The 12,787-nt window shown below is 47.8% G+C and overlaps 4 protein-coding genes across 4 annotated transcripts; 3 read left to right on the top strand and 1 right to left on the bottom strand.

The window, feature by feature from the left end:
- Window positions 1-611: 611 nt before the first annotated feature.
- Window positions 612-1,524, top strand: KD926_010633 (L-ascorbate oxidase; the record flags this gene model as incomplete). The annotated part of the gene is made up of 3 exons (XM_053103016.1): window positions 612-780; window positions 837-928; window positions 1,189-1,524. 3 exons carry the CDS (start codon window positions 612-614, stop codon window positions 1,522-1,524), a joined length of 597 nt encoding a protein of 198 aa, XP_052953569.1.
- Window positions 1,525-1,614: 90 nt separating this feature from the next.
- KD926_010632 (L-ascorbate oxidase) lies at window positions 1,615-2,477 on the top strand (the record flags this gene model as incomplete). The annotated part of the gene is made up of 3 exons (XM_053103015.1): window positions 1,615-1,985; window positions 2,039-2,212; window positions 2,279-2,477. The coding sequence occupies 3 exons, from the start codon at window positions 1,615-1,617 to the stop codon at window positions 2,475-2,477; spliced, it is 744 nt and encodes a 247-aa protein (XP_052953568.1).
- A 416-nt stretch (window positions 2,478-2,893) lies between these two features.
- KD926_010631 (S-adenosyl-L-methionine-dependent methyltransferase) lies at window positions 2,894-3,803 on the top strand (the record flags this gene model as incomplete). Its single annotated transcript, XM_053103014.1, has 5 exons — window positions 2,894-2,938; window positions 3,001-3,124; window positions 3,235-3,515; window positions 3,570-3,677; window positions 3,759-3,803. The coding sequence occupies 5 exons, from the start codon at window positions 2,894-2,896 to the stop codon at window positions 3,801-3,803; spliced, it is 603 nt and encodes a 200-aa protein (XP_052953567.1).
- A 1,391-nt stretch (window positions 3,804-5,194) lies between these two features.
- KD926_010630 (C2H2 finger domain protein) lies at window positions 5,195-6,359 on the bottom strand (the record flags this gene model as incomplete). The annotated part of the gene is made up of 4 exons (XM_053103013.1): window positions 5,195-5,320; window positions 5,384-5,933; window positions 6,002-6,135; window positions 6,198-6,359. The coding sequence occupies 4 exons, from the start codon at window positions 6,357-6,359 to the stop codon at window positions 5,195-5,197; spliced, it is 972 nt and encodes a 323-aa protein (XP_052953566.1).
- Window positions 6,360-12,787: the final 6,428 nt, after the last annotated feature.

Genomic DNA, 12,787 nt, shown 5'->3' with positions numbered 1-12,787 from the left:
CAAGGCTCTCGGGAGGCAGTGAAGCTTCGAGGCGACCAAATTAACAGCAGTACTAAAATTCCCATGACTATCGAAGAGAATGAACCAACTAATTCCTGCAGGAATAGCTAATTCTTGTTGGCTTTAATCCTGGAGAAAAGAAAGTATTTGGAGAAGAGTAGCAGCGAAGATTCCTTCTTCAGGCATAACACCGTGGGTATAATCCAGGCGTATTGAATACGATGTATGTTGGGCAATGACATCTTTTGATCTCGGTCGAGGCTTATCGCCTTACGGAGAGGCTAGTGGTGCGGTTGACTACACCGTACATAAGCTATGTGCTAAGCCTTCTTGCTAGCCGATGATGATGACGATGATGATGTAGCCGCCGCTCTATTGCTTCTTTTTTAGCCCCCATGTTAGCCCCCCAGCTGGTTCTTTTCTTAAGAAAGAAGATTCAAAGATCAGCATTGTTATTATACTAATTTAGATTTGTTGGTGGTTCTCTTTTCAAAGATTCCTTTCCAGACCAGGCTCTCGCCATAATATAAAGTGCTCGTACTCAAGGACAAATAGAGATCATGGGCAATCAGTCTTTCAATTCATGATATAGCAGTGACTTCGCTTTCAAGATGAAACTCCACGGGGTAGGACAGTTATGTCTCCTGGCGATGGCATCGCGCAGTCACGCTATCCAGCAGTTTCGACATGATAAGACATTCCAGCCCGATCACATTCCACGAGTCAGTGAGGAAACCATGTCAATTGCTTGCACGAGCAAGCTAGTCGCCGTCATCAATGGTTTGTTCCTTCTAATGTATTATCGCTCGGAAACTTGACTGACCGCAACTGAACAGGCACGACTCCTGGACCGGCGATCCATCTGGCCGAAAACAAGACTTCTTGGGTTAGATTCTACAATGACTTCGCGTCGGATAACTTAACAATGGTATGCAAAAACACTTATACGATCTTTTTTCGGAATGAGCTTCAACTGGCTAGAAAGCTGACTCGATCAAAAACCCATAACTAGCACTGGCATGGATTGAGTCAATCTGTGGCTCCATACTCCGATGGCTCACCACAAGCCAGTAAATGCCGTTGTTGACTATTACATTATTCTCATCACGCAGGACAGGAGAAGCAGCATCTATTCTGGTGAACAGAAAGAACTATCGTGACCTTGGTGCAGACAAGACTAATGCCCAGAAAGCCTTCTCGAAGCCAAACCCCTCATCTAACGAGACATGCACGCCCGAGGTCATCAAAGTAAAGCCAAACCAGAGCTACCGGATGCGCACGATTGGAGATGTCGCACTCAGCCCTCTAGTATTTGCCGTGGAAGACCATGATAATCTCACGGTCATTGCTGTCGATAGTCGCTATACTAAGCCAGCTGAGACTAACATAATGCAAGTCGGCTCTGGACAGAGATACGATTTCATCCTGAATACCAAGACGGAAGATGAGCTTCAGCAACTTGGAAAATCGCTCTTTTGGATCCAATTGGAGACCCGGTACCAACATCTTTTACGCTCTCCTTGAATATGAAACGGACGGCAGCTTGAATCGGACCATCCCGAGTTCACCCCAGCGAAGAGTCTCGTATATATCCCCTACAATATCCAGGACTGGATGGAGTACACCCTTGAGCCGCTTCATGATAACAATTTCCCCACCGCCGACCAAGTGACGCGGCAGGTCTTTCTGACGAACACACAACTCCTTGATCTCGGGGCCAGTGGCGCATTTTGGACTGTGAACAATCACACATGGACCGGAATGAATGAGCATCAAGACGGAAAACCTTACAATAACACAACTCCGAGTGACAACGCCCCTTACTTGATTCAGATCTACAACGAAGGTAGCAAGGCGATCCCGGATTATGAGAATGCTGTTCAAAATCACGCAGGCTGGGACCCTGAATTCAATGTTTACCCCGCCAGGCTCGGCGAAGTGATTGATATTATCCTCCTCAATCAGCCCAACGGCCAGGATGGTGGGTATGATACTTATTACTGGCATATCACGGTGATCACACCTATGACCTTGGTAGTGGAAGGGGAACGTATAACGCGACGGAGAACGAGATGAAGCTACAGAACTACCGTCCTATCCAAAGAGACACGTCATTTCTCTATAAATACACCTATGATGACGATGCTACTGCTGCCGATGCTTATACTGACCAAGGATGGCGGGTGTGGCGTTTGAGAGTTGCAAACCCGGGGTATGTCTCCCTCCAGCTACCATATAGATTCTATGGTGAATATAAGCTAATGCATGATCAAAATAGTGTCTGGATGATACACTGCCCTACTCTACAGCATATGGTAATCGGTATGCAAGCTGTCTTTGTCATGGGAAATTCATCCCAGATAACTCGTGTAGTTTTACCTGATCTGGTGGAAGGATCTCTCACATATGGTGGAGATGCATATGGAAACTCGACTTATGATCCACTTGTAACACATTCTCACGATGAGGAGGCCTGAGCTCATTACTATCATTTCTAAGTATATGCTATCGAGCTTGATGGATTCTTTGCTTTTGTGTGTTCTTACTGGTTGAAATTGGTATCCATTGGCTCCTAGGTGGGCTTTGGCAAGACCTAGTTAGCTCCCTTGATAGGAATCATATACACTAGTTAAACTTTTTTTTTTTTTCGAATTCTTCGCCTTTTAGCAGGTTTTCTAGATAATATATCTTTTCTATTGAGCGAAACTTGTTTACCTATTATTACCGGGTTCTGTGTGAAGCGGCCAGATCAACCCAAGTATACAGATCACCGATTGCTATTCAACTATAAGATGGGTTCTTTGCTGGCCATCAAGGATCTATCAGATCCACGAGAATCATTTAAGTAGCTCGACTTTCTTATCTTGAACCATTGTCTCTATCATCTTTTAAAATGTCAGACAAGCCTAACTCACCCCCTACCTTGAAATGGGCGCTTGTAAGTTGAATCTATCTACCCTTAACTCCCAATCGTTTGCTTCTTCTCTAACAGACCAACAGGATGGCCGTGAAATCGATATCTTCAACCGATCAGACATCAAGGAAATCCTGGGTAATCCCAAAAAGGTGCTTGCCGCTATTGACGATTACCATGACACCTTCAAACCTCATGAACGTCGGCAAGGTCAAGGGCGAGTTTATCACCGGCATCATTGCCGACCGGAAACCGTCCATGATGATTGAGCTGGGCGTCTACGTTGGCTATTCCGCTATTCTCTTCGGCGACGCCATCAGAAAGAACAGAGGAAGGCAGTTCCTCAGCTTTGAAAAAGAATCCGGAGATGGTGGCCGTCGCGACCCAGCTTGTGGATCTGGCATGTCTGCGCGATTACGTGCGTATTGCTGTTGGGGCTAGCCACGAAGTCCTGAGGGAACTTGTTACCGAGACGAAGAAGATTGAGACCGTGGAAATGATCTTTATTGATCACTGGCAAGACTTTTATCGCCCTGACCTATGGTTGCTCGAGGAGCTAGGGGCATTGAAGCCCGGGAAGAGTGTGGTCTTGGCAGATAATGTGATCAAGCCTGGTGCGCCAGTTTGTCTTGAATGGGTTTGCGCTACCCCTTAGAAGAAGCAGGATATTGTGAGCAAGTCGGCTGGCGGTTTCTTAAAACCGAATCCTAATTTGGTGTACGGGTCGCGCGTACAAGAGTTCCTGGACACCAATTTTGGCCTGGTACGTCTCTATTTCTATATCCCCTCATCTCAAGATTTTGGTCTTGCTTTTCGGATCTATAACTAACAAGCTGCGGTCCAGGATGGAGTTGCAATCACCTATGTTAAGGAGACACATGGTGCCTAAAAAACATCATAATTCTTGATTGAGAATATCTCCCGTCCGTGACTGAGATGTGCTGAGCTATCGCATTATTAGTAGAATTATTCAGATATCCAAGCTCATGAATCTCCTAATGTATTTACTCTTCTCTATTCTGAAGTTTCACCATTTGCATTTCCATTCTTCTTTCCCTGTTCCCTCCACCGGTTCGCCCCTTGTTCGTTCGATCATCCTTCATCCTTTAGCTTTGTTTCAGCGCATCTCATGTCAGCAAACAGCTGACAAACTCACAAACTCCATCCCTGAAAAACCAACACCATGCTACGTGGTAGAACCAACAATTAAAAAGCAAAAAGCGGCCAGACCGTTCAGATCATCCGTGTCGTTGTACCTGAGTACTACATACCTACCTAGGTACAGTACCTACCGACTAGGCAGCCAAATACCCTGCAGTTCCAATTCTAGTGGCTCGTTCTAGATCAAAACGTACAGTTTAATATGATACAATAGAATATTATGTTTAAGGTATAATGTGTCCATGAGTGTATAATAACATAATAGTATATTCTTGTTCAATAAAAAGCAAGCAACCAAGTCTATAAGTATAAAACGTCCGGAGAAAATTGAATAGGCAAAACGATCAAAAGACGTGCGAAAGAAGCAAGATTCAACCAGATCAAAAGAAGAAAAATGTATATATACACGGTATAAAAGGTGTTTGCTGCTCGGGGGTATAGAGTTCGTGAGACAGAAAAGAGAAAAAGGGGGGGATAACATAGAAGCATCAATCGACGAGTGAAAGAAAAAGGGGGGGGGAAGCAAAGAGGAGAAGAAGGGTAATCGCTAACCAAACCCAATGCAAAAAGCAACAAAAAGGAGACAACAATATAAGTCTGAAACCAAAGACTCATAGAACATAAGACAGCCGTTGCACTTTTCTATCCGGTGAGAAAAAGGGGGGGGGAGTCAAGAGAGACAAGGAAAAACAAAGGAGACGGAACACAAGAAAAAAAGTTAATAGGTTCTGAGTCAAGTGGCACCGTATCACCTCGACGGTTTTTTCTGAACCTCCAGGGCGTCGATTTGTGGGATTTTTTTTTTTTTTTTTTTTTTTTTGCATAAGCTTTTGTATGACCGTTTTCTTTCGTTGAAGTCAATTCGTCGATAGTTCGGTCCTGTGATAGAAAACCCGTCGAGGTAAAATGCTCGTGTCACCCGATTCTCAGTGCTGGTAAGGTTGTGGTGTAACCACTCGCGTGATGGAATGCGTCGAATTCGTTTATAGAGACAAGGAGAAAGGACTCATAAGCCCTGATTAGAAACCCGCGGGTTCAATAGGAGCGTATGCGATGATTATATTAGGTCGTGTGTGGTGAAGGTCTCATCGGTTTGCTTTTCAATTTTTGAGTTGGGATTTAGATCGCCCACGATTTCCAGCCCACAGGGGAGGCGTAGTGGGTGACAGGGGGAAGAGCGTGCTCCTCGTATCCCAGGTGGTGGGGTGCTGACCATGCAGGAGACGGGTAGTGGCACTGGAGAGGCTGGCACTCGCGTTAGCTTTTGGCTCTTTGCGCGCAAGGCAACGCGATTCAAAGGAGACTTACGGGCTGGACGAGACTGTCGTGGAGAGAAAGGGGAACCAAGTTCGACGAGTGCAGGCCGGCATCGTGCTGATCCCAGCATCGGACGTTGGCGGGCATAGACATGGGAGAAGAAGACAAGTCGGACTCAATGATGTTCTCGGGGTAAGGGTCGACAACAACGGGAGTCGTGGAGAGAGAAGATCGCGGGTGAGAAGGAATCGACAAAGTGGCACCGTCCGAAGAGGGAGAAGAGCAGGTTTCGGGAGATCCGTAGAATCGAGTGTCCTCCACAGACTCGTGGATGTGGTTACCGGGGAAGAGAGGCGTCTGGTGCTCGGAGTGCAGGGACATGCCGTTCCACATCATACCACAGTCACCGGTCAGATCGGGGTGAATAGCAGGGCCCACTAGGGAGCCGATAGACATGGAGTTGGGCTGCTGGGTGACAGCGAGGTAAGATCCGGCGCTGGGATCGATGGGCGCGCACTTAGGCACGTAGTGGGCATCGGAGACCATGGGAGCGCGGCTGTGTCTTTCCCATTGCGTGTTGTCCATCTGTGCCTCAAGCTCGCTGGAAGGGAAATCTTCGTTAGCTAACTGCTAACAAGAGCTTGAGAAAGCAGACCATGAGGAACTTACTGTCTCTCCATGTGGCGGGCCAGTAGATCAGGACGGTGGAAAGCCTTCTTGCAGTTGTGATGCGTGCAACGGAACAGTGCCTCGGGGTTGTGGTTCAACTCATGGCGTCTGCGATGCTCTGCGCGAGTAAAGACCTGGGGAAAGACTGTCAGTTCGAAAGACCTTTTGAAAAGGATAATGCCAATGAAAAACGGACCTTGTTGCATCCAGGATATTCGCAAGCATGAACACGCTTTCCCTTCTTCGCCTTGCTAATGCGGTGGGTGGTGGGCGTGTAGGTGATGGGGAGAGGGATCTCCGTGGTAGGGCTGGAGCGACGCATGGTAGTAGTAGTCCCAGAGGATTTCTTAGCGGCCATTGGTAAGGACTGTGGGATACTGTTGAAGGAGAGTGAAGAAGTAGAGACGGATGAAGAGGAAGAGGAAAAGTGAAGAAGAGAGAAGGAGTTGGTCTTGAAGGATGTCTGTGAGGATTGTAGAACTGATCCGAGATGGATTGGCGGGTGGGGGAGGGAAGATATAGTTTTTGAGTTGGACGAAGATCCCTTGGCCATCCAACGGATAATTCAGGAGTATTTCAGGAACAGAGCCCTGTGCGGTATGGGTGTGTGGGGGGGAGGAGGATTAGGGTGGGCTGTGAAATGGTGATGTAAAAAGCGGACTAGGTATAGAGGGGTGAGATCAGACGGTTCTGAAGAAATAATTTAGGAAAAAAGAAAAAAAAAATGCCTCGCATCTGCAGGTCAGGTTCGATGTAGTCAGATACGGCAGGGGAAAAGTGGATAAGGATCAAGAAAAATGGAAAAAGGAAATATACGATCTGAAACGGACGGAATGGTGGCAGTAGAGGCTTGGAAGGGGGAGAAATAATAATAATAATAAAAAAAAAAAAAAAAAGGTGAGAGTAAGGAATTGATATAGAAGTGCCAGAGTGGATATTGCGAGGTACCGGTGCAAGAGATCTACTGCAGACCCTTGTCAAGGGAGTGAGAAATAAGTCGGACTAGAAAAATGGCCAAAATCCGACTTGGGCAAATGATAATAATAAATCCAACAGGATAAAAATAAAAAATAAAAAGAGCTAAAATCCTCCAGTCCAATCGCAAATTTATCTGAACTGAGCTTTCAGTCAAATAGGCAATGGAGCAGGACTATCAGTTTACTCGGAGTACGCAGATGCAGCAATAGGAGAGTAAGCGAGGAGTTGGGGATCAATCTGCAGGATGATCATACCAGCACGAGGACGATTTGTAGGTGGTGGAAGCTAACAAGCAGTGGTGAACGGGGCAGGAGAAGACAATTAAATTATTTCTTTTCTTTATTGTTCGATTTAAAAAAGCCAACCGATTGCATTGATTTTTATTTTTATTCTCATTTTCTATTTAAATTTATTTCCTGTCGATACGATTTGGAGGATATTTTTACATACCAACAGGCGGGACTAACCTGGGCCAGCCAAACCGGGAAAACCAACTGCACGAGGCCCGTATTGACACTGACTGGTGCGCCTCAGCCGCACCTGCAAAGTCGGGGAAAAGAAAGCCTGCATACACCGTACTGTCATCGGTGACCATCGCAAACGATTTACTCTAACGGTTGTCGGTTGGTGAATTCCACTCCCTCAGTGGCAGAGCCGTAAATTCTGGGTCTTCATCCCCAGCGCCACGAGGATCAGGAATATTCCTCCCTGCAATTGTGAAATTAAATAAATGAATATATCCGTACTCCGTGTGAGAAAAAGAACGATAATAAATTAATTCAACTAAATTCGGAGCTACACAGTAAGGAGAAGGGAGGGGGGAAAGAGAAAAAAAAAATCGTAATTAAATTTCTCCAGGACCACATGGCCCAGACTCAATCCCAGGTCGATCCCGTCAGCTCCAAAATGGATAACCAGCATTGTTTGCTATTCCTGGTAATCCGAAAGGCTGCCCTGTTCCCGGGGAATATGTACATCGCATGATAGAGAATGATTCCAGAAAGAATCTGAGGCATCGACGCAAGGAGCGCACCCTGTGTCAGGAGTGATGATGGACCACGAAGAGGTGATTGCCATCGGATTGATCAGGGTAGCATCCAACACCGTGGGAAAAGGCACATGGCAGGAAGGAATTGTTGGTTGTAGATCGGACCTGATTGGTCCCCAGGGCGCCAAGAAAGGGAAAAATGAATAAATCTGACAAGAGGGCGAGGGTTAAATGATTAAGAAAAATTACTGGACAAGGTACTCACTACTTACTCTACAGAGTAAAGACTCGAAGATGGAGATTGAAGACCCTCTCTCAGGCTCTCACGAGCCTCGATGGCCCACTCTGAATCAGTGGATACTGGATAGGGAGTCACATCTTTTCCCTGTCGCAATCTGTACGGAGTACGGAGTAAGGCCAACAGGAAAATAAATATTAAAATAATATTAAAATAAAAAAAAAAGAAAGAAAGTCCCATCAGGCGAAATTCAAAGCTAACGATGAGCGTAGTGGAGTCGCCCAGTCGACCCGTTCGAAGTTGACACCGAGATCGCCAGGCCAGATTAGGGGAAAATAAAATAAAATAAAACACCCCGAGCGATAGCATCATACTCCGTAGTCGCAAGACAGTAAATGATGTTGCGCATTCCTACCTATCCCAGTCATCGAACACTGCGTCAGAATCTGCAAACATGCACCGCCTGCATCTGCGACAAGAATCAGATTGTTTCAAGAATAGCAGCTAACCCTGTCAAACTGCTAATAATAACTTGCTGCATATAAGACGATGCCTGAATGGACGGGCAACCACCGCAGGGAAGATTGGCAAGGAGATTCCATGTCAAGCGAACGAGCGAATGGGATTTGTCACGCCCTTCCCCCTCCTTAACACAAGCAAAGCCTCCAACGGTGCGCCCCGCTAGCCCAGGTGGGCAACCTCAGGTTCATCAATTTGCTAGGAGCAGGTCGTCGTCGAGTACTCCGTGGTCCGAGTCCGACCGTCCGACCTCGAAAGTCGAAACACTTGCTCTACTGTCCGCCCGGTGCTCTCCTGCCGTGGACGAGGCATAGGTCACCGGAGTTAGGCGTGTCCGTTCTACCCGCCGTGTCATAGCACCCCTCCAGCGATCGATCTGGCCGTCGGCTCCCTTATTTGATTTTATTATGATTTACCTTCAGCTTTCCGTAAATCGAATATCCACCAATTTTATTTCGGTTGTCGAGTCTGGACCGACCAGTAGGGTAGATTCCGCCAACAACCTCCCGTCGAGTCTCCAATTCTCATCTCGTGAGTAATGTACTCCGAGTCTCCGATACATGCGACATGCATATATTAACAGTGGATAAATATAGACCTGTGTGATAATCGGTACGGAGTATGTACAGTGTGCGCATATCGTCGTCATATTGACGGTCGTGGACACTAGGGACATGCAAGTACGGAGTACGGAGGAGGACGGACTGCTCGCAAAAGATCCCGACTCGAGTAGGGGGGGGGACGCAGCAACACGTGATGGTAGGGATGGGGGGACACCTCAAGGCACCCCATGATTTACGGGAAAAGTCAGCCTATCGAGGGTCTTTTCCTAACCGGGTTTAGACCCTGCATGTCTTAACCCGAACTAAGCCATACCCTGGTCGATTTAGTCTGGTCTGGGCAGGTTTAGGAAAGCGTACACTTTCCGAAATGGTTAATGATCCTAAGGAGCTGAACCCACTACCAAATACACCGGCAGGAGCACCAAGCATCTGAGAGGGGGGTAAGACACGAGGCTTTCAGTAGAAGATAAGGGAAATATGGCAATATTTACTCCATACAAGATAAATGAATACTACACAGCTGCAGTAATTCTTCCCTTCTCCGTGCTCCGTACACTCTACACCGACACCGTACTCCTGCGATCGCTTAAGGTGGGCCTTACTCGGAAATTCCGGTAAACCACCGGGATAATAATAACACCTGACTGTGTACTCCGTACTGCTGAGAAGTGAGGCTCGCCTCGAGACGTCAACAAATGCTGCTAATTTTCCACTCCCGACCGTCCCTCTAATGTTACCGATTCGTCCAATCAGAGGGTCGTGCATATTGCATCATCCTGTCGGTTAAGAATGCGCATAACGAAAGGAGCTTCATGCATCTCCTGGTTCCATGGATTCCAGAATCCCTACAAGCTCGATTCACATACCGCCTGCCTATGAACTTGGGAACGTGGTGGATGATTCAAAGTGATTGCAGGCTTCCCCAGCCCTGTGGGGCAGCCCTTCCTTCCTGCCAGCATTCCAAGTCAGATTGCGAGGAAAACGTGCTCTTAGATTGTTTCATCTGGTGGATCAGCCCTTGGTATGCATTGACAAATTAGTACGGAGTCATCAATTAATTAATTTGGTTAATTCCTGATTGATTTATCCGAGCCCTTTGGTCAACGATCATTCGGTAATAATTATTATTGTACTCCGTAGTTGTAACTAATAATAAATGTGATAAATGGCCATAACAATAGCAGACAGGGCGGGGAAAGACGCAAACACTAAGGAAGCACCGGGATCAGACTCAGAGCAATGTAAGTTTGCCGGACACCGTCTGGGGGAAAGTGTGTCGGCTTTCCCCAGTAACGCCGTATGCGACCTTCCCCGTCGATCACTGCCTGTTTGGGTGGAGTCCATGTGCTATCAAAGAGAGTTTCCATGACAGGAAGGGGCTTTCGAGAAGTCAGAGAATAGTCGAAACATTCCACGATATCACCCATCCCAGTGGTCATGTTTCCAAATCATGCTGATCGGTAGCACCATCTTCTGCACAATCTGACAAGGATCAAATGTAGTTGCAGAGTAAGCGGGCTTCCACGGCGCTTCCACAGGCCTTCCACTTAGCAGGGAATCCTCCAATAAGTTCGGGTCCCGGTTGTTGGCCTGAAGCCCGGGACAATCACAACCAAGCGATTTCACAACAACGCCAGCAACAATAGCACCATCAACACTAGGTCCGACCGTCCTGCAGATTTTAATTGATCCCACTCGCGCCAAACCGGGCCTCGCGTCCTGGCGAGATGGATCCCGTCTATCTTTAGTGTGCATTAGGTGAAGAAGAATTGCTGTCCGTTCGCCAGCCGGGAGGTCAACACAGTGTCGTTCACGGCATACTCCGTGTTGGTTCTTCGAGCTAGTCGATCTTTCGAGCCCGCGCGTGGCTGGTATGGAGTCAAAGGGGGTCAGGTACAGCCACTTTGAGGGCTGGGTTCCTGGATGCAGTCAACCATCGTGGCCTTTTCACGTGGAGGTCACCTAATGCAAGGGGCAGAATCCTGTTCATGCAGCAAAAAGGGGCATCTTTACGGTTGGCGGTCGAACGTCTGCAGTTCTGAAACTGCAAGGTTGACATCGACGGCGAGGTGATCATGGCGACGGGATGGCCTTCTGGAGCTTCCTTACATGCAGCACGACGTCAGATTCTTGTCCAGTTTCAGGCAAACCGTGCCTGACTCAGGGACTCCCAGGGATCATGGACCAGGACGAAGCTACCCTCAGCTAGAATTCAAACAGCTTATTCGCCCTTTTGCAGCATGCATATTGAGATTCAGACTTGCCTCGAATCCAGGATGGTGCTGACGATGACGAAGGGCGGACGAACGTGTAGTACAAACACGCCTAATGCGGACATTTCGAGGCAAACCAAACCAGATTACCCGGCAGGCCGGAATGCAAGGTGAACAACGTGGAACGTGGTACATGGATGTGGGGAAGAGGAACAATGCAACCTACTGAGGACTCCCTACCTTACCCTACCCTGCCGTACCTACGAAGTACTCCTTATGGAGTAGCTTGACAGGGAACACCGATTGGACACCACGGGGGGGTGCAATAATACTGACAAGTATACTCAGTACTCAGTATTGCCTAGTTGATGCTAGAGCCTGGACCTAAGACTGTCATGTGCCCAGGTGGTCCCCACCCAACTGCTGAAGCCGACCTGGACGCTAACCCTTTTCTGGTATGGTGGCAGCAACACCCAACTGATGAGGCTGATTGGTCCGACCCCCTGAGCTCCTCTCCCCTCCCGTCGAACTTGTTCGCTGAACCTTGTCCTCGACCATTTTCTCACCCGCCGTGAGCCTGCAGCGATGAAGTATTCCGCAATATGTTGGCCAAACATAGTCCATAATAATCCCTGCTCATGTACGGACAAGGACCAGGGTTGCTACTTTACCTACTCCGAGCAACCCTGCTCACCGACTGATTCTCCTGCAGCATGCACTTTTTCTGAAACAACCAGCTTCTCCAGCTGTAACCTCAACATCGTTCTCAAACCTTCCATGGCGGACCTTTACTAAGCACTACTGTGTGCTGCCCTCTACTTACGGTGCACTACTTGCTAGCTAACCAGATCGGACTCTCTCGGAAGTGGAGAGAGGTCCTCTCTGCGGATTCTGACTCCGGCCGCGGAAACCTGCCCACGAAGTCCGCCCATCTCCGAGCGCGCAATTAATTCCAGTTTCTGAACCATGGACGTGAAGGATTTACAGTTTAGAGTGGACGGCAATATGCTACGGCTAGCTCCCATCATTTCCATACTCTGCCCGGTCTCGGGTCCGACGAGACTCTCTCTGTTCTCGCTTCTCAGGATTGACTTTGCTCTGACGGATTGCTCCGATAGGGCACAATCAACGTCCAAGGTAGCTCAGGAAGGTAGCATTGTCCATTGATCTACGCCAGCCGAAGGATCTGAGGGGAAATTAAATCGCCACCACCGACATCAGTGACCATCTATTCCAAACTATCCTCAAAAGGACGGGTGCAGCATTGCTATGGTTGCAGAGACGTCA

The sequence above is a fragment of the Aspergillus affinis genome (assembly GCF_023601865.1).
Source record: "Aspergillus affinis strain CMG 70 chromosome Unknown NODE_83_length_165530_cov_89_932809, whole genome shotgun sequence".
In the NCBI taxonomy this organism is placed as follows: domain Eukaryota; kingdom Fungi; phylum Ascomycota; class Eurotiomycetes; order Eurotiales; family Aspergillaceae; genus Aspergillus; species Aspergillus affinis.
This window is presented reverse-complemented; position numbering and strand designations above follow the sequence as displayed.